The sequence below is a fragment of the Trichosurus vulpecula genome, chromosome 7 (assembly GCF_011100635.1).
Source record: "Trichosurus vulpecula isolate mTriVul1 chromosome 7, mTriVul1.pri, whole genome shotgun sequence".
Lineage (NCBI taxonomy): Eukaryota > Metazoa > Chordata > Mammalia > Diprotodontia > Phalangeridae > Trichosurus > Trichosurus vulpecula.
This window is the reverse complement of record NC_050579.1, coordinates 201,695,609-201,721,754: the sequence shown is the minus strand read 5'-3', so window position 1 is coordinate 201,721,754 and position 26,146 is coordinate 201,695,609. Positions and strand designations below refer to the sequence as shown.

At 39.0% G+C, this 26,146-nt stretch overlaps 1 protein-coding gene across 2 annotated transcripts in view; it reads right to left on the bottom strand.

Annotated features, from left to right (window-relative positions):
- Positions 1–26,146, bottom strand: part of FILIP1 (filamin A interacting protein 1) — a 278,842-nt gene that overhangs the window by 80,488 nt on the left and 172,208 nt on the right. For both annotated transcript variants that reach the window (XM_036766532.1, XM_036766533.1), the window contains exons 3-4: positions 22,599–22,772; positions 17,100–17,278 (exon numbers count right to left, since the gene is read on the bottom strand). In XM_036766532.1, the coding sequence (XP_036622427.1) occupies positions 17,100–17,278; positions 22,599–22,772 (353 nt within the window). The remainder of the gene's footprint in view (positions 1–17,099; positions 17,279–22,598; positions 22,773–26,146) is intronic.

The window sequence follows — 26,146 nt, the reverse complement described above, 5'->3', positions numbered from 1 at the left end:
GAGTCTTCCCGATTCTAAGCCCAGTGCTCTAACCACAGCGCCACTAGCTCCCCCTCTTCCTCTCTACAACCCACAAAGATCCCCCAGGCCTCCTTATTCTTCTTAATTGACTTTCCTATTCCCTCAAGCCATCATTCCGTATCTATTCTCTCTTTCATAGTCCAACTCCTAGAAAAACTATGTACCTGACAATGACTAAAGAATTTAAGGTATACAAATGTGTCCGTATGATATGTAAAATTGAACAAAAATGTTGGATTCAGAAAAGCCTGAGACTTGCATAACTTGTTGCAGAGTGAAACGAGCAGAAACAGCAGAATAATTTATACACTTAGTACAGTAATGTAACAGAAAACAACATGAAAGATTTAAGAATCAATACAATGAAGGATAATGACCCCTGATAACTGAGGACAAAGCATCCTTCCTACTTCTTGGCAGAAAGATGATGGACAGGAAATATAGAATGTGTATTCAGAACAGAACCCATTCTTTTCCCCCAAGCCAATGCTTCTTCCAAATTTCCCTATTTCTGTTGAGGGTACCACCATCCCTCCACTCACCCATTAGTGGGTGGGGGTGGAGTAGTAGTACCATTACAGCAAACAGATGGCACAGATGCTTTGGGTAAGTGTGCTGAGCTAGCATCAAAATACTGACTGGAACTCGTTTCTCCTAACTTCCATCTGATTTTCTTTGAATGAGGCTGTAGAAATATGGCCTCTCTGAGGTAGCATTTTCTCTTTCCTGGGCAGCCTGAACCACGAAGAAGCCTAGTATCCTAGAACTACCTCCCTTCTGCCCATGCAAGATAGGCCACCACCCTTTCAACCTAGGCTCTAGGTCTCAGGGAATTTTAGGAAGTAAGAAAGGGCAAAAGACAGACATAGGGCCACAGAGGCAGTGGTATCTTTAGGAAGGCATGCCCTTCCAATAGGGTTGGAGGTACTTTAGTCTATCACTATCCCCCCTCTCCAAGAGCTTCACTGTCTGAGGACAAATCATGAGTGGAAGAGGAAGAGACCTTTCCCATACTCTCTGGTGCCTGGGCTATCTCCTCTTCCAGGCAGCCAAATACATTGAGAAGCAGACTTAATGGCTCTGTCAGCACTGATGTATTGTATATGTATTGTTAATGGAATGGGAAAATCTTTCTTGCCCATTAGTAGGCCTATGTGACCCGCTTGAGTCACATGGAAGCCTGAGTCACACAGAGCCTGTGATGGGAGGAGCTTGCTGAACGAGCGGAGCAGGAAGTTGGAGTGAATTGGAGCTTGTAGAGAGGGAGGAGGCAGAGCACCTAGCTTGAGTGAGAGAGACAGAGAGAGAGGGAGGGAGTGATTTCCTTACGGGAGTTTGTTTGTGGGGAGACCTGACAGAGGGAAGGCTTGGGGATGATGATGCTCCCAACATTGATAATGTGTGTAGATTTCTTTGTTGCTGTGATGGATTTGGCTTTCTGGTGTTTGAATAGATGTTTTGGTTTCATCTTCCACGAAGATGCAATTCAAACCTGGGAATACACCTGCATATATTCCCACCTGCTGTGGGTATCGCATTGGTGATATAACTGAGTAGAAGCAAGTCATGAGGCCAGGACTCAGATTCTTTTGCCCATCCTTAGGCTAAACCAGAGCTTGGGTACCACAATAAATCCTGATAGATATAACCCATGTAAACAAAAGCTCTTTGGGAGATCCTCAATAAATTTTAAGAGCATAAAGTGGTCCTGAGACCAAAAAATATGAAAGTCGCTGGCCTGGGGCATCAAAGAGATTTAGTGACTTGCCCAAGGTGACACAGCCAATAAGTGTCAAAAGCAGAACTTGAACCCAGGTCTTTCTGACTCCAAGGCCCACCAGGTATCCACTATGCCATGATGCTTTTCCACCTTGATAAATATAATAAAGCACATTGTAATCATATTTTATTCATATCTTTGGTTTCGTAATAGTTAAATGAATGTACTCTCTTCAGTGGGAGTTTGTTTTTCTTCTTCAAATTGAGAGTATCATCTGTCCAGGATCCATGACTTCCCTGATATTGCACCCAATCTATAAGATAAGTCTTAGAGAATTAAGTGACTTGCCCAGGGTCACAGAGCTAGTAAGTGTCTGAGGCCACATTTGAACTCAGGTACTCCTGACTTCAAGGCTCACGCTCTGTCTTCTACAACAAAGGTACCACCTACCAGTTCACAGCTGAAAGCAGACTAAAATGTAACTGGGAAATATTTAACAAAATAAATTTAAATGCAGTAGGACACAGATAATGTTAATATGTGGTTTTCTAAGTAACTATGTGGCCAGCAGGAATCCTTATACAGGACTTAGTGACCCATGTTTCTATTTAAGTTTGACATCACTGCTCGACAGCACACACTCCCTCATCCTACTATTCCCAAAACAAACATGTACCAATGAGGTCACATGTGCCAGTAAGTGAAAAAGAAAAGTCAATATATCAGATGAATCAAATAATTCCTGAAAATCAGAAGACAGATTCTGCTTTTGGTCATTGGCAGGACTGTACATTCACATCAGTCCTGGCACCTCTGACTCTTTATTCTCAGAACATCCCCATTTCCAATTCTTCACATTCTGTGTCTCATTGTTTTGACAGAATAACATGGAAATCAGCCAGTGGTAGAAAGAAACCAGAAATAAAGGAGGATTAAATGGTGTCAGACTATCCTAAGCATGGGATTCATTTGACAGGGTCAAAAGCCTTCAACTGATCAATTTTAACTATATGTATTAGAATTCTTTTTCACAGGGACATCCACACCAGCCCCTTGGGAGTCAATGTTGTGCAGTGTCATGGGACCTAACTTCAAATCCTGACTCTGACGCTATGCACATGACCTTGGGCAAACCCTTAAAACCTTTCTGGTTCTCAGTTTCCTCATTTGTTAAATGACAGGGTTGAATCAGGTGACCTCTTCCAGCTCTAGCTCTATGTTTCAATATATTTTCTATTTCAGTCTCCAATTTTATTTTCTGTCGTTGTTTAGTCATTTTTCAGTCATATCCAACTCTTCCTGACCCTGTTTGGGGTATCTTTGGCAAAGATACTAGCATGGTTTGCCATTTCCTTCTCCGGCTCAGTTTACAGATAAACGAACTGAGGCAAACAAGTTTAAGTGACTTGCCCAGGGTCACACAGCTAGTAAGTATCTAAGACTGGATCTGAAGTAAGGTTTTTCTGACTCCAGGCACCACCTGGTTAGTTACCTTTTAACCTCACACAATCAGGAAACCTTACAGAATATCTCAAGAAAAGAGTGAATTATCCAGGTAGTTCTGAGTGGATTATTTTGTTGCATACATTAACTATGTCTAAAACAGTAGTAGCCTTGGGGTGAGGACAATCAGCTTTGCCTATGAATATGGGGGAAATTGCTGGGCTTCAATATTTGTTAATTTTGTAAATACTTGCGGCCTGAGTCCAAAAGAAAAGCTTTCCCCTTGGGAAGATCTAGATTGCTATAAAGTACAAATGGTACCAGCTTATCTCCAATCTCACCTCTCACTCTTCCTTTATGACTGCCCAGAGACCAAAGAAACAAAGGAACATGCTTCCTGAGGAAAGTTCTGGCCCTGCTTTCTTGAGGAAAGGGATTTTTAGAAGGGGGAGAGGGCTTCATAACAAAAGGATAACACAAAGAATTGGGAACCTTGGAAGCCCAGGGCCCACTCCTACTCAGAAAGGGCCCCTATCATTATTCTTTTCAGATCGGCTTCGCAGGTGATGTGGGTCAAAGAATTACATCACCAGAGGAGCAGCCAGGAGTCGCTGGATGCCAGGATGATTGCAACAGAGAGGAATGTATTATCACAGAACAGTGAGAGACCAGCCAAATAACATTCCTTGCTGGGGGTGCTGGGATAAGGGAGAAAAATGGGAGATAATTTTGCATGAATAGGGAAAGAAAGATCCTGGGTCAGTATCCCTGCCAGCTCCTGTAAGTAGATCTAATTATGACCACATACCTCACAAAAAGGGTTTAACCCAGACTGAGCTGATTTCCCAGGGCACAGTTTTAAAAGGGCAGCATAAAGCCCTCCTTTGACCTTTGGTGAAAAAATGCTAAATGTTGCACTAGCTCTGGGAGCTTAGGCTAACCGCCTATGGTGAGGCGAGATGCACTTATTCCCTGAAATTACAGGGAAATAAATGCCTATATACTCAAGTTAAATTTTGGGTTTATTCATAGGGCAAGACTAGTTACATTTTATTAGGCTATGAGTACCTGTAATGCCATCGAACAGGGATCAAGATGAAATAATTAACACATTATAAAGGTAATTAATAATGATAATGATGATGATAAAGTAGTATGGAAGCCCTCCAAGAAAGTCCTGTTGAATGTCAACCTATACTTTAAAGCCCCACTCAAATACTACTGCATCCAAGAAGCCCTCCCTGATCATTCTGGGTGGCCTTCTCTAGGTATAGAGGCAGTATAGGGTAGTGAACAGAAGATAACCCTCAGAGTCAGGAGAACCTGGATGAGAATCCTGCCTTAGACACTTACTGCTGTGAGACTTCTGGTAAGTTGCTTAACCTCTCTGGACTTTCTGGGGCTTAATTTCATCATCTATAAAGTGAGAGGGTGAGACTCAATGGACTCTAAAGTCTCTTCCAGCTCAAATCCATGATCCTACAGTAGGCACTTAATAAATGTTTATTAAATTTTATTTGTAAAATCTTCCATCGGTGCTTTGTCAGGTCATGGAGGTGGTGACCCTGGATTCTCAAAGGCAAAGACAAATGAATACATGCTCTAGCAGGTCCCACCAACCCGGAGAGGATCTAAGTTTGTGATTAATGATGGGCTCAGCCCTAAGATCATGGATTAAGATCAGAGAGGCCTATCATTAGAAGGTTGGTCATCAGTTGGTGAATTTTTTTTTTTTGTCCCAGATGCTTATGAAGATAATGCTCATCTGTCTACTATGGCATGGAGGGTGTGTGATCTTTACCAACAGAAGGAATACCCGGGTGGAGGAAATTATGAAATTTTAAAAGTATTGAAATATATTAAGAATACTGGATTAGGAGTCAAGGGACTTGGAATCTAACCCATTTCTGTCACCTAATTTGCTTAGTGATGTCACCTGAGATGAATAAAGAATGAAAAAAAGTACAAGGTACTAAGAACTAAGGATTGTTGTTGTTGTTCATCCTTTGTCTTGAAGAGGACCGATGACATCAGGAAGGTGATGTCTTGACTTGTAAATGAATTGGATTTAAGTGAGCCAGGGCTGTACAAAGTCATCAAGCCCACTCTCTCTTCCAGAGTCATCTGAATCAAGTGGCAAGATGTAAGTCAAGACAAATGGTGATGGCCCAGGATGCAGTGGGACACCCTGGCCATTTAAAGGTAGGGTCTTTCTCAGGTCTTCAAGAACTAGGGATACAATTACAAACAAGGAAGACAGTGCCATCATCATTGAGATCATATTTTAAAAGTCTTTAAAAATTAAATATGCCATAGAAAGGAGTAGCATTATGATGATAGTAATAAGGGTCATTTGGGGGATGCAATGTTTAGAAAGCATAAAGCAACAGCCTGATGTTGAACAAAAATACTGGAATAGGAACCAGAAGAAGTGAATTCTGGTTCTAGGTCTTCCACTTATCAGCTTTATGATGCAGAATAAATCACTTAACCTCTCTGAGCCTCAAATGTTTCCTCAAATGTCAAATGGTGGTATTACCTGCCTTGCATAATAATAGCTCATGTAAATATGGCACTTTGGAATCTGTAAAGTCACATTCTCTCAACAACTCTGTGAGTTAGGTAGTGGACTGCTATCATTGAATAAGAAGGAAGAATATACATAATAAGAATAATAACAAGGAAGTTAAAGTTCTGAGAAGTTAAATTACTTGTCTATATACATGCTTCTAGAATGTGTCTGAGATGGGATTCAAATCTAAGTTGCCTTCCCAATATTCTGTTTCTTAAAGCACGTTGACTCTGAATATCCTTTCTGAGGATGTCAGAGAAATTTTATGTGCAATATCTCCTCATAATACAGTAAAAATAAGGTAGGAGTTCTGCTTGTGTTTGGCCTTTCTTTTTTTTTAGGTTGTCTTTTCCCTCAGCATTTTTTTTCCCATTTCTAGGCACCAGAGAAAAACAGAAAGTGTTCAGATTAATTGCCTGGGTAAATTAACATAAAATTAGTTCCCTAAGGCTGCATCATGAGGTCCTTTGAAAAGGGAATTCTCATGCTTTACAAATACTAAAAAGGTGCCAGAAGTAAATGTGAGAAACATGTCAGAGTTGATGCTAGGACAGAGATCGATCTTGGTGAACTTGCTATGCAGCAGGACTTTTTCCTAGCTGCCCCACTCCCCAGTAGAAAGTAAAACTGTTGGGAATAGGAATCCTTTTTTTTTTGTTTTTTTAGAATTTGTGTCCCCAGTACCTAGCAGAGTACCAGGCCCTTAGTAGGTACTTAATAAATGCTTGCTGACTGACTGCCAACTAGAATAACACTGAATGGGGCAACTAGATGATACAGTAATAGAACACTGGACTTGAAGTCATCAAGATCTGAGTTCAAATGTGACCTCAGATACTTACTAGCTTGTGGTCCTGGGAAAGTCACTTAATCCTGTTTGCCTCAGTTTCCTCAACAGTAAAATGAGCTAGAGAAGGAAATGGCAAACTACTCCAGTATCTTTGCCAGGAAAACCCCAGAGGGGACCACAAAACATCAGACAAGACTGAAAAATAACTGAACAGCAAGGAATATCACTGAAGAGCCCATGCAAGAATTTAAGTGTATTTCATCCAGAAAGTGGGAGGAAAATGCAGTAGGCTGAGACAAGGACTAAATTTGATACTCAAATGCTTGAGGACTAATCCCCTACCAATACCAGTGTTTGGCTATTCAGAGGAAATACCAGACCCATAAGACTTGGTTGAGGGAGCTGAGATTTCAGAGCTGTTTAGGTCTGCTATCTGTGAATATTGAAGTTGACATTAGTAATTTCATTTTTGACTGTTGTCAATATAAATCGCTTAGCATGAACTTGGAAAACAGCATAGAGGATGAGGGGAACAGGGAAGCCACTTTCATCCAGTTACAGTAAAAAAAAAAGTGTTGAGATTTCAGATTGCTTACGAGTGGTCCTGAAGTTTTGGTCTTCTAGTTCTGTTCTTTGTTCATTTTAATTCTGCATGAGTAAAATGTACTCAATCTTTATATAAATAAGCAATCCTTTGGGGTCGTGTAAAATTGGGAAAGGAATTATAGCTAAGTCCCAACTAGTACAAATAATGAACTCCGCCAGAGTGGTCTCATTGTTTGAATTTGCTCTTGTATCAGTAAGGCAATAATCACAATGTAGATGACAATTGTCAAAATGCCTGTGTAGTTCTGTATCGCAAAGTATACGAGACTCCACATGGAAGGTAGAAAAAGTAAACCATTTATTCAGACACCAGAGAACCATATCCCACAAGCCATTTATCCAGTCTGTCACAGCAGCAAAACATTCCACACACAATATCACAACCTGGAGCCTCGCCATCCCAAAACCTCTCTGATCCCCTGCTGGGACTTCCCAAAGACAAACACACAGGACACCTAAATCATCCTGCTCAGTTCTAACAATCACAAGGGTGGCCATTAGCAATCATTAGTAGCCATAACATCTTTCTCTCTCTCTCAGCATTTCCTGTGATATAACTTCCTTTTCCTGTCAGGAAGCTCCTCCCACCGCATGTGTCTTAGGCTTCCTGTGACATAAGCAGGTCACATGGCCTATTAATGAGTGGGAAAGATCTTCAAATCCAAATTGCAACTACAGCTCTGTATATTTCCATTGGGCTAGAAATGATTACCATGTTTTACGTAATTATAACTTCAAATAGCGCAAATTTTAATACGAGACCATTTCTAGAAAGTCAATATTTATACTAATTGGCATCTAGTTATAGAATCTCAATGAGAAGGGAGTTGAAACATGAGAGATTTATGAATTATTATAGTTGTTTGTAACCCTACACACAAACCTAGGCAGAAGCACAAAAAAAGAAAGTGTAGAAATCATACAACCCAGGTAGGCACCACTGCACATGTGCAAAAGGATTTAGGACTCAGAATGTCTAGTTCCTGCTTATGTCTTAAGAAAAGGTGCCTATATCCTTCCCTTCACCGTATTTCATTACCTGGGAAGATACATAGGAAATCCCAAGAACAGAAGAAAAAACCGGGGAAGGAAAAAAATAGGTAGAGATATCTTGCTCAGATAGAGAAGCTTAGAGATAACAGGGGTAGAAGAATCCATTTGTTTTACTTTTACTTTTAATTATACCCATATTAAAATGTGTTAACCCATATGCTGCCTGTCAAAATTCTTTGGAATTGCAGGGGGAGGAAAAATTTGGGAGTAAACTATTCCAAAGGAATGAGGGCTAAGCCAACGTAATTGAAACAATTATTATTTTAATTTTAATTAATATTAATACTAGTATTCATTTTGAGAATTCTCTTGAAATGTAGTGCAGAATAGTTGCTAGAACCAACCTTGGAGTCAGTAAGGTGTATTCATGTTCAATCTATGATACGAATTAGTTGTGCGACCCTGGGCATGTCATTTAATCCTTAGGAAACACTCTAAGAACATAAATTGCCAAATAGTTGCTAATCTACATTCACAGATGTTTCCTCACCTGGTGTTTCCTCCTATGCAATGAAATAATAGATCCAGATCAAATACAAATCGCTTAGCATGAACTTGGAAAACAGCATGGAGGATGAGGGGAACAGGGAAGCTGCTTTCATCCAGTTACAGTAAAAGTGAAAGGGGCTACCAATTATTGGAATGAACTGCTCAGGCTCTGACTACCCATTTAGGGACCACTAGGGATATTGCAACCTATTGGAATGTTAAACAGCAACAGATGTGCAGGTCCTGGAAAGAAGAGCTCAAGCAGAGCGCCACCTGGTGGCTGACTCAGACTCTGCATCACTCCCAATCACCTTATTTGGATTTTAAACTATGTGACAGTTGTCTCCCAAGGATATTTAAAGGAGGCAGAATCGAGCCAAGTGTCATATTAACAGGAAATGAAATATTCCTCTCTTCAACTCCCACCTACTGCTCCCAGTTCTTGGTGCAAGAAGAAAATGTCAAATCCCTCTTTGATATGACAGTCTCAAAAACTTAAAAATGGCTATCACACTTCCCCTAATTCTCTTCTCCAGCTTACCCACTCCCAGTTCCTTCAGCATGTCGTCATCTGGAGTCCCTTCATCATCCCGATTCTATTTCTTTGAAGTCGTGATTTTTTCCCTTCCTTTTCTGTAAACACAAGTCAATTTTCTATCCCTATCACTAAATTTCATCTTATTAGATATTTTTCTAGCTTTTCAAGATATTATTGTATCTAATTCAGGCAACAAAGGTGCTGGCTAGCCTTTGTGGCTGCATATTTAAAAACTGATAAATAAGCCATCTGTACCTTCATCCAAGTCAATGATAAAAAAATTTTAAGCAGCATAGAGCTAATATGGGAGTACTTAGAGACCTTCCTCTTTTTAGATTGACATTAATCCATTAGTCATTCTTCTTTGGGCTTGTGCTTTGAGTTGTGCTGTTCACTCAACCAGTTCTGAACCCAATTAACTTTATCATCATCTAATTCACATTTCTCCATGAGGCTCACAAATATCTCACAAGAAATTTTGCCAGTTCCCTTGCTGAAATCCAGGTGTGCTATATGCTGTGTACATACATACTGTTCCCTGGATTTCCCAGTCTGATAACGGTGTCAAAAAAGGGAATGAGATTTGTCTGTCAGGACTGACCTATCTTTTTTTTTTTAAAGCCTTGGTTGACTTTTATGCCTAATGCCCCTTTTCCAACCATGAGGGAGAGGGTACTGTCAAAACTAGAAAAGGCCTAACTTTAACTCATAGCTCTTCTACCAACTAGCCATATGGCATTGGTCAAGTCATTTATCTCTTCGAAGCCTCAATTCCTTCAAGAGCAAAATGAGAGCATTATATATGAACTACTTGACTCATAGGATCTAGAGCTAGAGGAAACCCTAAAGAAAATGTAGCATTGTGGCCTATTCTTGATGAACTCATTCTGGTACACTAATCACTTCTTACCTCCCTGAATTCTCAAAAACCATCCCCTTAAATGTCCATCAATTGGAGAATGTTTGAGTAAGTTATGGTATATGATTGTGATGGAATACTATTGTGCTATAAGGAATGATGAAAGGGAAGGTTCAGAAAAATCTGGGAAGATTTATATGAGCTGATGCAAAGTGAGCAGAATGAGAAGAACATTGTACAGAGTAACACAATATTGTAACAGTAATCAACTGTGAAAGACTTAGCTACTCTGATCAATACAATGATCCATGACAATGCCAAAGGACTCATGCTAAAAAAATGCTATCTATGTCCAGAGAGAGAATTAAAGAATTCTGATTGCAGATTGAAGCATATTTTTTCCACTTTATTTTTCTTCTTTTTTTCTTGCAACATGGCTACTGTGAAAATATGTTTTAGATGGTTTCATATGTATATTGAGTATTATATTTCTTGCCTTCTCAAAAGGGTGAGAGGAGAAAAGGAGGGACAGAATTTGGAACTGAAAATAAATTTTTTCTTAAATCTCCTTCATAATGTAATATAAAACTGGGTCAGGAATTGAAGTCAAGCTCATTTGCCTATAATTTGACGACTCTATCATCTTCCTTTTTTTGATTGTCAAAACAATATTTGCCCTTCTCTAATCCTCTGGCCTTGCCCCAGATTTTTTTTTTATCACAATCAGTGGTGCAGCCATCATGCCTGTTAATTCCTTCACTGCCTTCATGTGTCACTTATCCAACTCTGCTGATTTGAATTCATTGGGAAAAGTAGAGATGGACTCATACTATCTTCTTCACTTCTCTAGTAAGCTGATGTGGTGTAGAAGAAAATAGACTAGAACTGGAGCCAGGAAACCTGAGATCTGAAATGTATTAACTATCACTTGTTAAGCCACTCACTTGAACTCTTCCAGCTTCACCTTCTTTACCTTTAAAATGGAATAATAACACTTTCACTATCTAATTTACAGGATTGTTATGAGGAAAGTCTTTTTAAAACCTCAAAACCCTATAGAAGCATAAATAATACTATTAATATTATTTGGACAATTTTAAATATAATAATACGAAAAGGCCATTTCAGTTATGTCTTTCCATATCTATGTGTACATACACACGCCCATGTGTATGTATGTGTATATATATATATATATAGTATGTGTGTATATATGTATATGAATGTGTATATATGTTTGTGTGTGTGTGTGTGTATATATATATGTATACAGAGAGAGAGAGAGTCCACTTGTGACTGGACTAAACCTGTTATTTCATTGAAATAGAGACCTCCAGATTTAAAAAGACAATGCTTTCTACTAATGAATATAAGCCATTCTCCATAACATGTAGTCATAGAGAGTTGCTTGGGGCACTAATAAGTTGAGATCAGGATCACACAAACCAGCACATGTTGGAGGTGAGATTTAAACTCCAGTCTTCTTTGTTCTAAGGCCAGCTCTCTCTCTGTTTTAATAAATATATATTATTTATATATATATATATTATATATTTATATATATATATTTTTATATATATTATATATAAGAATTTAATAAATATATATTATTTATATATATATTATATATTTATATATATATAAATATATATTTATATATATATATTATATATAAGAATGGATTTTTACATTTTAAAGTACAATGCAACTTTATTTTAAAATGTAAAAACTACTCTTAACTCCCAGGTCACAAAAACAGACTGGGCTGTAGTTTGATGACCCCTGCATGTCATTGTTTTTCTCTTTTTTTCCATTTATTAAATTTAAATGTGTAAAGTTTCACAATTTTTGTTTCAAAATATCATAAACAATGGCTAACTCTCATTTGCCCTTTTCCAAATAAGGGCTATCCCTTTGGATAGTTGTGTCATGCATCCTTTAAGCTCTCATTTGAAATAATTCTGTTATATCCATAGGCAGAAGCTGGGAAGTTGGGAAAGATTTGGAAACTGGACACTATGCATGTTGGCTGGTTAGCAAATATTGTCAAACTAAGCCAACTATTTGTCCATATTTACAAAAATTTTTTTGTTTGTTTGTCCTTTGTTCTTGAAGAGGACTGTGACATCAGACAGGTGATTCCATGACTTGCAAGTGAATAAGATTTAAGTGAGGGAGGATTGTGCAAAATCTGCAGCCTCACTTTGTCCTCCAGAGCCATCTGAGCTCAGTGGCATATTATACAAACATCGGAGCACAAAGGTAATCCTTCAGAGATACAAATAAAAGGAAAGCCCAAGAAAACCGCCAACTACTGTAGTAATAGCAATGAAATGAGCTCATTCAAGGTAGAGTATTCTCTCTCCTTTTCCCTCTTAGCCTCCTCCTTTTCCCTTTCCTTCCAACCCATCCCCATTAGTCCTATATTAATTGATCTGTATTATTGGCCAAAATAATGATAAAAAAAGCTGACAATTTTATAGCAATTTAGGTTTTATAAGGCTCTTCATATCTATTGTCTCATTTGGAGTTTACAAACATTATTTTCCTTATCTTCATTTTACATATGAGGAAATGAGCCTCAGAGGGGGTGAAATAAGTTGTCAGAGGTCACATAGGTAATGAGTGCCACAGGTGGATACAAAACCAGGGCTTATGACTCTAAATTCAATGTGCTTCATAAGATATTCCAATAGCAGCAAAGAAAAGGGAGAGGAGAATGAGGTGGAGGAGGAGGAGGAGGAAGAGGAGAACGCTCTTTGCATTCATCTAACATTTTTGTTTGCTTTCTTTTGATAACTATTTTCTTTTAAGGAGACTCATGGAAGCATCAGGCTTCCTTTCTGTCACTCAAAAAACTCATAAAATTAAGACAAATATAACCCATCCCCAGCAGCTTCCTGCTCCCAAACCCTCAAACACACAAGCAGATTCAGCTCAATGATTCAAAGCACCTGAGTTCCAAAAGCAGCTTGTTTGACAAAGGAGATGGAAAAAGTATAAAAAGAAAATCCTGAAGGGAGCAAGGAAGCAAAAAGAAAGGTTCTTAACCTGAGGTTTGTTGGTAGATTTTAGGGCATCCATGAACTTAGATTGAAAAAAAAATTAGATGTTTACTTTCACTAATCCCTAAGTGAACTTTACCTTCAGTAATGAACTTAGGCAACAAGTCAGCAACAGGTTAGCAATACCTGTGTCTTTGTCATTAATAGAAATCCCAGATATTTTGATAAAACATTACGATTTTTACAAATAACTGAAAATTTCATTCACGCTCAAAAATACTATAGTTATAAGATGTTCTGCTAGATATATTACATCATAAATTTGTTTTTTCTTTTCTTTTTTAAAATTTATTTAATATTTTTAGCTTTCAGCATTGATTTTCACAGGAGTTTGAACTACAAATTTTCTCCCCATCCCTACCCTGCCCCCCCCACTCCAAGATGGCATACATTCTGATTGCCCGTTCCCTAGTCAGCACTCCCTTCTGTCACCCCACTCCCCCCTATTCCCCTCTTCCCCACCCTCCTGCAGGGCAAGATAGATTTCATTGCCTGTACATCTTACCTCCTGGTTGCATGCAAAAACTTTTTCCTTTTGTTTTTTGAACATCTGCCTCTAAAACTCTGAGTTCCTCCCTCCCCCCCACCTCCAAGAAAGCAAGCAATTCAACACAGGCCACACGTGTATCACCATGCAAAACCCTTCCACAATACTCGTGTTGTGAAAGACTAACCATATTTTGCTCCTTCCTATCCTATTCCCCTTTATTCAATTTTCTTCCTTGACCCAGTCCCTTTTCGAAAGTGTTTGCTCCCAATTACCTCCTCCCCCCATCTGTCCTCCCCTCCATCGTCCCCCATCTTCTATCTCCTTCCTCCTTCTTTCCTGTGGGGCAAGATACCCAACTGAGTGTGCATGTTATTCCCTCCTCAGGTCAAATCCGAAGGAGCAAGACTCACTCATTCCCCCTCACCTGCCCCCTCCTCCCCTCCCACAGAACTGCCTTTTCTTGACACTTCTATTCGACATAATCTACCCCACTCTATCTCTCCCTCTCTCAACACATTCCTCTCTCATCCCTTAATTTGATCCCATTTCTCTAGATACCATCCCTTCATATTCAACTCACCCTGTGCCCTCTGTCTATGTATATATATAATATATGTATATATATTATATATGTATATTCCCTTCAGCTACCCCAATACTGAGGTCTCATGAATTACACACATCATCTTTCCATGTAGGAATGTAAACAAAACAGCTCAACTTTAGTAAGTCCCTTGTGATTTCTCTTTCTTGTTTACCTTTTCATGCTTCTATTGATTCTTGTGTTTGAAAATTAAATTTTCTATTCAGCTCTGGTCTTTTCACTGAGAAAGCTTGAAAGTCCTCTATTTTATTGAAAATCCATATTTTGCCTTGGAGCATTATACTCAGTTTTGCTGGGTAGGTGATTCTTGGTTTTAATCCTAGCTCCATTGACCTCCGGAATATTGTATTCCAAGCCCTTCTATCCTTTAATGTAGAAGCTGCTAGATCTTGTATTATTCTGATTGTGTCTCCACAATACTCAAATTGTTTCTTTCTGGCTGCTTGCAATATTTTCTCCTTGATCTGGGAGCTCTGGAATTTGGCAAGAATTTTTCTAGGAGTTTTCTTTTGAGGATCTTTTTCAGGAGATGATCAGTGGATTCTTTCAATTTCTATTTTACCCTCTGGCTCTAGAATATCAGGGCAGTTCTCCTTGATAATTTCTTGAAAGATGATATCTAGACTCTTTTTTTTTGATCATGGCTTTCAGGTAGTCCAATAATTTTTAAATTATCTCTCCTGGATCTATTCTCCAGGTCAGTGGTTTTTCCAATGAGATATTTTACATTGTCTTCCATTTTTTCGTTCCTTTGGTTCTGTTTTATAATATCTTGATTTCTCATCAAGTCACTAGCTTCCACTTGCTCCAATCTAATTTTTAAAGTAGTATTTTCTTCAGTGGTCTTTTGGACCTCCTTTTCCATTTGGTTAATTCTGCCTTTCAAGGCATTCTTCTCCTCATTGGCTTTTTGGAGCTCTTTTGCCTTTTGAGTTAGTCTATTTTTTTTTAAAAGGTGTTGTTTTCTTCAGTATTTTTTGGGTCTCCTTTAGCAAGTCATTGACTTGTTTTTCATGGTTTTCTTGCATCATTCTCATTTCTCTTCCCAATTTTTCCTCTACTCTAACTTGCTTTTCCAAATCCTTTTTCAGTTCTTCCATGGCCTGAGACCAGTTCATGTTTTTCTTGGAGGCTTTTGATGTAGGCTCTTTGACTTTGTTAACTTCTTCTGTCTGTATGTTTTGATCTTCTTTGTCACCAAAAAAGATTCTAAAGTCTGAGTCTGAATCTGAGTCCATTTTCACTGCCTGTTCATGTTCCCAGCCAACTACTTGACCCTTGAGTTTTTCGTGGGGGTATGACTGCTTGTAGAGTAGAGAGGACTTTGTCTCCAAGCTCGAGGGGCTGAGCTGTTGTTTTCAGAGCTATTTCTACACAGCAAGCTCTGCCACACCAGTGATCCCCTCCCCCCCACCCCCTGTAGGAACCGCCAGCCCGAACCAGACTCAGATCTTAAGCAGGCTCTGCACTCCTGCTCTTATCTGCCACTTAATTCTTCCCAACAGGTGGACCTGGGGCAGGAAGCAACTGCAGCTGTAGTTCTGTAGCTGCACCACCCCCACTGCCACCAGGGTGGTGGCTGAACCTAGAACTCCTTTCACTCTGTCCCCTGCAGCTTTTCCCACTAACCTTCTCTGTTGTCTTTGGTGTTTATGGGTTGAGAAGTCTGGTAACTTCCACAGCTCACTGATTCAGGGTGCTAGGGCCTGTTCCACCCCAGCTCCCGATCTGGTTGGTCCTGCTGATGCCCAAGCTGGTGTCTGCTCCCCTCCCAGCTCCATGCAATAGACCCTACCCAGTCACCATCCAGGCTGTCCTGGGCTGGAGCCCTGCTTCCCTCTGCTATTTCGTGGGATCTGCAGTTCTAGAATTTGTTCAGAGCCATTTTTTATCAGTGTTTGGAGGGTCCTGGGGGAGAGCCTTAGGCAAGTGTCTGCTTTTCAGCTGCCATCTTGGCTCCACCTCCCATAATTTTGTTTTTATATGTTGAGAACTATATTTCAATGTAAATGGCTTCCTTTGTAATCCTATGCATTTTACTATATTTTTAAAAAATGTTATTCTGAAAAGTATTCAAATAGGCTTCATTGGATTGTCAAAAAAAAGTAAGAACCACTAGTATAGAAAAATGAGAAAGTTTTCACATTATAGGCAACTGCTTCAAATGAGGTAAAGATAGAAATCTTTACTACCTCTTTGAGAATAGCCACTAATGATGGGGATAAAGTCAAGAACTGCTGACTTCTATGAGTTTCACAAATTATGGAAGATAAAGTAGGTAGTTTTGATTGAGTATCATCACTAAAAGCTTTCTACTCAGCCAAGCAGTAATCTGCCATATTGCCTTGATTGGCCTTAGGAAGCAATAGAATGCTTCTAAAATTTTCAAAGTATCAATTCCTGGGTAAATTTAAGATATTGCTTTCTTTACTCACTAGATTTCCATGCATAGAAGAAAAAAGCATATTAATTCAAATAGTATGTAATAAATTCAAAGACCTTAAAAATCAAACTCAAATTGACAGCCTCCATAGGTCGTTTCTACCCTTTTGATTTTATATCACTATCTTTGTGGATAGCTCATTTCGGCATGGCATTTTCTATCTATATATATATACATATAATCATCATTGATATAGGCTTCTGTTTTTTCTAGCAGAGGCAGTAGCTTACACTTATGTTCTATAATTGCAAATGCCATTGGGAGGGAAGGTGTCCAGGGTGTCAGTATATAAAAGGAACCATAGAATAAGATGGCATAACAGACTAACAAAAACTATTGGGTTCCAAGCTCCCTGGAGCCTAGGAATGGATCCAGTTGTCATACAGGACAGGAGAAGGGGAGTTACCTTTCACGTTCCTGCTCCAGGAGGTTAGTGAAGTCATCACTTTTGTTCATGTAATCTGTGTGCTTGTGCTTCTCGTTTTCTAGCTCATAAACGGTACGCCTGTGGCATTTCTCTGCCAATAGGAGCTGTTCCAACATGCGCCGATAGGTTTCTCTTTGTTTTTCTTCAAGCCTGTCCAGCTGAATAGGAAAAAGAGTGGAAGATCTTAATATTTCATTGCATTTGGCATGCTATTTTAAATACTTCGTATTCCTCAAGTAATTAAGTGAAGAAAAAGCAAGCTGGGGAATTTTTGCCTATTATCTCCTGTATCATCATTTATTGGATTTCCATTGGTTGTATAGGTTTAGAGCAAGACAGGACCACAATAGTAGTCTAGTCCAAACTCCTCATTTTACCAATAAATAAACTGAGACTTGCCCAAATTCACATAGGTAATTAAGTGGCAGAGCCAAGGCTCAAACCTCTGTCTTCATACCTGAATCTTCACTGCACCATACAATGGAAAGCCCAGGGATAACCGTATGAAAATTCTTTCATTTGGAGGAATAATAATTTTTGTATAGATGGCGTGTTTCTTAAATGTTGGGAGAATAAGCTCTTGAACGGATTTACTGATTTAGTACAAAGTCCTACACCCAGTAATATTAAGGACAGCATCCCTCTTGATCTCTGTAAGATTAAGAACTTACTATGCATGTGTGCCATGCTTTCCCTCAAGGAAGTAGTCTACATCATCAAAATCCTTTCTTACCTACTACTAGATGCATTTAATACAAAGAGTTTTAAAGGAACTATAGTCTTTTAAAATAGTATCGATCCAATTTCCAGAAGGTGTTTAACAGAGTATGGACTTCAGAACTTGTCTCAAAAATCTGGCAACATACCCACCCCACACGTTTCTCAAACTTAATGTCATCTTCTAATTAAAACCCTACATACTTTCACTAAAGAAGATGTATTTAATGCTAACTCCTATTTGCTGAGAAGCAATGTGGCATAGTGGATAGAGAGCTGACTTTGGAGCCAGGAAGACCTGGACCGAATTCTCACCTCTGACATATACTGACTGAGTAACCCTGAACACGTAACCTAATTTCTCGATGCTATAGGCAGCTCTCTTAAAACTTCAAGTTGTAGAAAAGATGCTGACCTGTATTGATTGAGGTCGTCTCTTCATTCAGGAGTTTCCTATAACAATAAAATCCCAGGTCCAATAGCTATCCCATTTGCATATTGCCTTTTAGTCTCCTGAAGCCCAGAGAAAGAATGCCATCAGCGCAAAAGCTATTATGGAGGCAATTGGTGCAATGAAAAGAGTGCTGAACCTGTAGTGAGAAAGTTGGGTTGCCAGACCTGACCTTGAAATCCAGCATCTACCACCTACTCTTACCTGTGTGACCTTGGTCAAGTCACCTTTTGGGCCTCAGTTCCTTTCTCTGTAAAGTAAAACATTGAACTTAATGATTCTCCATGTCCTTTCCACTTCTCATCTATGATCATAAGGTCCTATTATGCTGGCTTACTTGGATTGATTTCAGTTATCAAGGAAGGAGGAAGGACACAAGTACTAATAAGCACCTAATATGTGCCAAGTGCCGTGCTAAGTGCTTTACTAATACCATGTCATTTGATGCGCCCAACAACCCTGGGAAGTATGTGCTCTTATTATCCCCATTGTAAAGGTGAGCAAACAGGCAGACAGAGGAGTTAAGTTGCTAAGGATCACATAGCTAGTAAGTGTCTGAGGCCAGATTTGAACTCAGGTCTTTCTGCCTCCAGTCCCAGTGTTCTATCCACCATACCAATTAGTGATGTGAAAGAAGCTAGGCATCTTCCATAATATTCTACGTGGGGAAGGACAATCTCTCTGGGTTTTTAATACATTTTGTTGATTGATTACAAGTAATATTGCTCCTACTTCCCCTGATATTTCCTATGCAGAGTCCCCAGTGATTGGAAATAAGCAAGACACTGGCTGCCAAAGCCTAACATACTCTACCTTTTTTCTTTGGCAACTGAGTGAATTTTAGAATGATAAAAAGACCTTCAAACCAAGAGTTCTCCATTGTGACATTGCTGGTGGAGTTGTGAAAATGCCATTCTGGAGAGCAATTTGGAACTATGCCCAAAGGGCTATAAAAATGTGCATAGACTTTGACCCAGCAATACCACTTCTAGAGTTATATCCCAAAGAGATCATACAAGTGGGAAAGGGACTTGTATATACAAAAATATTAATAGCAGTTCTTTTTGTAGTGGCAAAGAACTGGAAATCAAGGGGATGCTCATCAATTGGGGAACGGCCAAACAAATTGTGGTGTATGAATGTAATGGAATACTATTGTGCTATAAGAAATGAAGAGCAGACGGACTTCATTATAACCTGGAATGACATATATGAACTGATGCTGAGTGAGGGGAGCAGAACCAGGAGATCATTATACACAATTGCAGACACATGGTATCTGTGAAGACTAACATTGATAGGCTTGACTCCTCTCATCAGTGCAAGGTTCAAAGACAGCTCCAAAAGACTCATGATGGAAAAAGCTATGCACATCCAGAAAAAAGAATTATGGAATCTGAATGCAGATGGAGGCAATTTTTTTTGCTCTCTCTTTTTTTCCTTCTTTTTTGGTTTCATTTCTCCTTTCTCATGATTCATTCCATTGGTTATAATTCTTCTTTGCAACTAGACAATTATGTAAATAATTTCAATGTGAAGGTATATGTAGAACCTATGTTGGATTATATGCTTTCTTGGGGGGCAGGGGGGAGGAGAGGGAGGGAGAGAAAATTTGGAACCCTAAAACTTGTGGAACTGAGTGTTGTAAACTAAAAAGAAAAAATAAATTTATTGAAAAAAAAAACAAAAAAAACCCCAAGAGTTCTCCATAGTCAAAAAACAATTTTTTCTTGGGGCGGGGTGGGATATCAGGAAGGTTCTAAAAGTCAAGTATTTCACAATACACCTGTGAGTATTTTTGTTCCCCAGTGACCAGGGGAAAACATTCAGGTCCAGTTTTCTCATCTAAAATTTTAACTATCTTGCAGAGGAATCATTGTTAGGATGGCTGCTAATATTTACCAAAGTTAAAATTAAAAAAAAAACCCATGAATGAATTTTTTTTGGAGGGGGGGAAGGCAGGGCAATTGGGGTTAAGTGACTTGCCCAAGTCACACAGCTAGTAAGTGTGTCAAGTGTCTGAGGCCAGATTTGAACTCAGGTCCTCCTGACTCCAGGGCCTGGGATCTACTCACTGCACCACCTAGCTGCCCCTCCAAGAATCAATATTTAGTAAGGTTTTATAAGATAAATCATTTTTTGAATATTTTCAAAGTTGCCTAGGAAAAGAAGAGGAAATAGGTTGCAGTATGATAACTCACACCTGTAAAACACTTCTGTATTTATAACACATTTTTAAAAACATAATCTACTTTGATCCTTATAATACCCCTGTAAGGTAGAAAATACAGAGGTGTTATCATCCTCATTTTATAGATGGGAAAATTGATATTCAAAGAGTCTAAGGCACTTCCCCATTGATTATATACTCTGTTATAATTGACTATAATCTGCTATTTCTACATAAGGGATTTAGTTCATATATGAAAATTTCGTATGGCTTAGGATTGTTAGAAAGGGCTCTAAAGGAGACTATGGTATATCATTTTCAGAGTTCCTTTTAAAAATAATAGAGATTATCTCTATTCTGGAATAATTCAAGCATCTGAAGGGCAGGACTAGGTCCTTTTAAGACAAATGGTTCTGTGACTCTGTGACTTTTTGTACTAAAATATTATATAACATTTACTTTCTATATCTAATTTTATAAGATTCGTTATAAGAAGAATTTTTGAAGTACAATTTAGAAAATCTTTTTCATGATGGCTACAATTTGGTTTAGGCCATGAAATCCTTGAAAATTGCAAATCTATCCAGATGTGTTTCAGGGTTTAAATTAAATCATCATAGTTCTTTTGAGAAGAGACAAGTAGAATTGAGCACTTATTTCTTAACTGTAGAAATTTAAAATTATGAGATTATTGACCTCTAATTATGTTATGAAAGCCCTCTGGAGCAATCTTTTTGCTCTCTCTGAGCTGTCGTACTGACTGCCTGGAAAGCAGCCTAAAATTAAGGGAGAAGCTGTAGCCACCTTTTTATTTCTTATACCTCTTATAAGAGGCAGCATGGAAGAGAACACTGTCCTCACAGCCAGAAAGATCTGGGTTCCAGTTTGTACTTTAAACCTTTGGGCTATGTGCCTTTAAGCATGTCATCTCCCACAATTTTCCTAAGGCTATAATGTAATCTGCAAAGAAGATGCCTATCTGCATTAATACACAGAGTTCCCTTAGCAGCAGCTCCCTATTTTGATTAAATCAGAGGTTTGGGCAAAAAATAGTCTATGTATTTCTCAATTCCTCTCACTAAATTAACATCTGAGAAATCTCTTTGACTTGTTTGCTTAATGCTTCACTCTATAATTCAGCTCTAAGGTTCATAGTAAGAGCTTACCATCAAGAAACAATAATGTGTTCTAATACAATTCTATTGGAAATAATGGGTTAAAGCCCTAAGACATCTGTTTCCAACTTAAAGGCCTTGGGTTTTGTTTTACTCATGCAGGTTTCTATCTCATTTTAACCACTCACAAGCAGAGTCTACAGAAACGCTACAGAAGACTATCGCTTAGAAGCTTTGCAACCATCTACCCGAATGACAAAGCTCATGAAAATGTTTGCCTGCTAATTCAATTACAGCCAAGTAAACTCAACACCAAAACTGACCGGCACTTAGCACTCTGTTTTTATTCCCATCATCACTTGCTTAGAGGAGTAACAGAGTACATGAAACTAAGTGTTCTAGCCCAGATATAATAATCCCATGGAAGGGGGATTTCATTTTGAAACACTTCCTCAAATCCTTGTGATACAATTGGGTTTTATCTTCCAAAAATTACGTTACCTTAATCTTACATTATTCTTTTTTTTTCTTAACCTGACCTGTGATTTCATCAGTGTAGGCAGCTTCTGGTTAGGAACTCACTCTACCAATTCAAATCAGTACTTGTTCTGACTCTCATTGTCTTGGAGAGTTGCCTGAGTGACTCAATTGGGGTCACACAGCCAGTATGTGAATTGAATTCAGATTCTTCTGGACTCTGGGGTCAGCTCTCTATCCACTATGTATGTTCCCACTAATTTCTTTATTAAGGAATTAAATTAAGAATATTTGACTTCCTTTTTAAAAAACTAAAGTCTGTGAAAAGTAGTTTAAAAATTACCCACTCTCGTGACCCCATCCCAGATGACTCTACATGTCATCATCATTATCACCATCACCACCACCACCATCATCATCACTATCATAATCACCTTCACCATCACCATCATCATCACAACCACCACCATCATCATCACCATCACCATCATCATCCTGATCATCATCATCACCACCACCACCACCACCACCATCATCATCAGTATTACCTCTGAAATTGGCTTCTCATACACATCTTCTCCTATTGACTTTTCCTGGGCCAGGATGGCATCTCTGTGCAGAACCCGAAGGACATTCTCTGGTGCTGCAGATCCATAGTGAGCTTCTAAAACTTCAGGCTTGGTTTTTTCTGTCTTCAGCATGTGGATCACATCTTCTCTGGCCTGTGGTATTACAAGGAAGTATAGTTAGCAGGGTGGCAACTTGGATTATACTCAAGACTTGCTAAAGAGACACTGCTTATCACATCAGCCCTCATTGCATCTGGGCGTTTGATTGGAAAATTCACTGAGCATTGCTTTCTCTCTCATTTTACCATGAATTCTGATAGCTGTTTGCCAAAAGAAGATTAACAAGCACATATTCCGCATCAGGTTGCTAGGAAGCGCCTCAGCATAAGAGGATCTGTGCTAATATTAAACTGCACAGAAATTGCTTTTGTCTGGGAGATGATAAATCAAGGAGGGGGTGGGGCTCGTCCTGCAACAACTATCCAGTTTTAGTGCATTTTGAGGTCAATGGGCAAACTATAGTTTTCTATTTATATTCTCAACACAGTATTTGAAAGCTGATACTGAAAATCTTCCACTCAGCCATTCCCCAGCTCTTTGCTTTAATTCCATTTGAAATTAGCACAAATTGCTACAACTTCCTGTGAGACTAGCAATTTCCAATTCCCTTCAAATGATTCATTTTCCACTGAAACACATGAGTGAAAAAATACATAGTACATGACATGAGGCTCTTTTGAGTTTCACACCAATAGCGAAATGTAAGATTTGGATGGATAGTTAGGTGGCACAGTGGATAGAGAGCTAGGCCTAGAGTAAGGAAGACCCGAGTTCAAATCCACCCTCAAATCCAGCTGTGTGACCCTGGGCAAGTCACTTAACCTTTTTTGCCTCTATTTCCTCATCTATAAAATGAGCTTGAGAAGGAAATGGCAAACCACTCCAGTATCTTTGCCAAGAAAATCCCCCAAAAGGCATCATGAAGAGTTGGACACAACTGAAAATGACTAAAAAAAACCACAAAACAAACTAATAACTGAACCTTCCCATGTGTATTTTCCCTCATTAAAATGTGAGCTCCTTGAGGACAAGGATTGTCTCAATTTGGGGGAGGTGGGCAGAGAGAAGCAGCTAGGTGGTGCAGGGGATAGAGTGCCAGGCCTGGAGTCAGGAAGACCTGATTTCAAATCTAACTTCAGATACTTATTAGCTCTGTGACCCTGGGAAAGTCATCTCACCCTGTTTGCCTCAATTTCCTCATCTGTAAAATGAGCTGGAGGAGGAAATGGCAAAACGCTCCAGTATTTTTACCAAGAAAACCCCAAATAGGTTCATGAAGAGTCAGACACAACTGAAATGACTGAACTGAACAAAGCTTGGGTGCTTGGCATGGACACTTTTTAATCTGTTAGATAAATAAGCAAGTCTGGTGGCAAAGGTTTTTTTTTTTTTCTTATAAAAAGAAGCTCTCCCTACTCCCAGAGCATCACTCCCATCTCCTAAAGGTAAGTGATCAGGGTTAGAGGTTATTGGGTGAGAATAGGTTTGGTGGCTGCAGACAAAAATATCCAAGACATTAGTGACCACAGCTCAACATACTGCACTTTTATGACTAGCTGAGAAATTTCTAGAGTGAAAAGGGCTACCACAACAAGACTCCTCCCAGGACACTAGTTACATTTCACACCTTATAAGAAATTTCCCTCAAAATATTGCCTCCAGTTCCTCCCTTCAAATATGTTCACTTTCCAACATGTTTTCTAGAGATATATGTCAAACATCTTGAAGTACTCCTGTACTTTCCCCACTTTGACTTCCCCTGTGACCTTAGGAAACCGTTCCTCACCTATGAATTCAATTACCTTGAAAGGGAATGGTGAGGTCTACTGACTGTTTTGTTAGAAACTTTGTTGGATTCTTACTGGGTGTCTTGTGAAAACCACAAAGATTTATAGCTTTTATGCAATGGTGACTAAGGCCAACATGACAAGAAGTTGAAATATTCCTTTTAAGCATTTTGTTATGAGTTCTAACATGTAGCTATCTTGCTGTGTGAACATAGCAACTCTGAACCCACTGCCAATAGAGAATGTATTATGAGCTGGCAGAAATGTAGCTTTGAACCATCCATGCTTATTCTTTCTATGTATAGATAATGGCATACATTTCGCAGAATCATTGAATTTTGGAACTTGAAGGATTAATCATAGGATCATAGATGAAGAGCTGGGAAGGGATTTCAGAGACCACCTGATCCAACCTCCTTATTTTACAAATAAGAAAACTGGAGACTCAGGAGATTAGGTGACTTGTCCAAGATCACAAAGGTGGTAAATGTGTGTGATTTGAAATCAGGTCTCTAGAGCTCGTACAAGAGACAGTAAGAGATGGTCTAGTTTAACACCTTCATTTCACACACAAGAAAATATGAGCCTGGAAAGTGAAATTGATGGAGTCCTAATAGAGCTGCCCCCAGCCCCAATATTCTAACTTCACTATAGGCCCCACTGGACAGCAGGCCCACTCTACCTACCTAGACCCACCCCCTGCCATATATGTATATATACATATATATATATATATGTATATGCATATATATATATATATGTATATGCATATATATACCTCACTGCTCACTAGAACAATAGGTGTGTCCATGCACTCAACCTCAACCACATCATCCATCTTGACCAGACAGGACCACAATAACTAGCCAATCAGAAGACAGCACCACCAGGATGTAGAACAGGATGCTTGACCCACCCTACCATAGCATCTGCGAAGTAATAGTAAAGAACTGACCTAGAGTAAACTTAGGATGTAGAGAGGCTTATTATAATATCATTACCATATATACATACCCCCCAACTGAGTTTTTCTGTATGCATTATGGGTAATTACATGTACAATTCCACTGAGGCTGGGACCCCTCCTCCATTACCTAATCCCTTAACAAACTCCTCCTGCCTTTTTAATATTAACTATATTCCGATATTCTATGTAAATTTTGATTGTAATCAGCATCATATTCTCTATAAAATTGTATGCCTTGCCTTACTGAAGTTGCTAATTCCTCTAAGGAACTTAGCCACTCCCCAGAGCATGAAAGCTCAAAACTGTAATAAATCTTTCCAACAGGCTTGGAGTCGACCTGGATCTGAGTCTTTAGAGACATCCTGCCGCAACTCTACCTGAACCACAACAAAACGACTTGCCCAAATTCACATAGCTAGTAAAAGACACAGAGGGGATTCAAACTCAGGGTTTCTGATCCTAAGTTATGTTCCCTTACCATTCCTCCATGCTTGGCTACTGAGGGAAGGGAAGGGAATAAGCATTTATATAGCATCTGCTACATGCCAGGAACTGTGCTAAGTGCTTTTAAAAAAAATTATCTCATTTGATTCTCACAATAACCCTCAGAGGTACTATTATGGTCTCCATTTTATAGTAGAGGAAACTGAGGAATAGCTGAATATAATGTTAGCAGGAAAGACTAACAGCTGAAGGAACTGGGATAGGTCTCC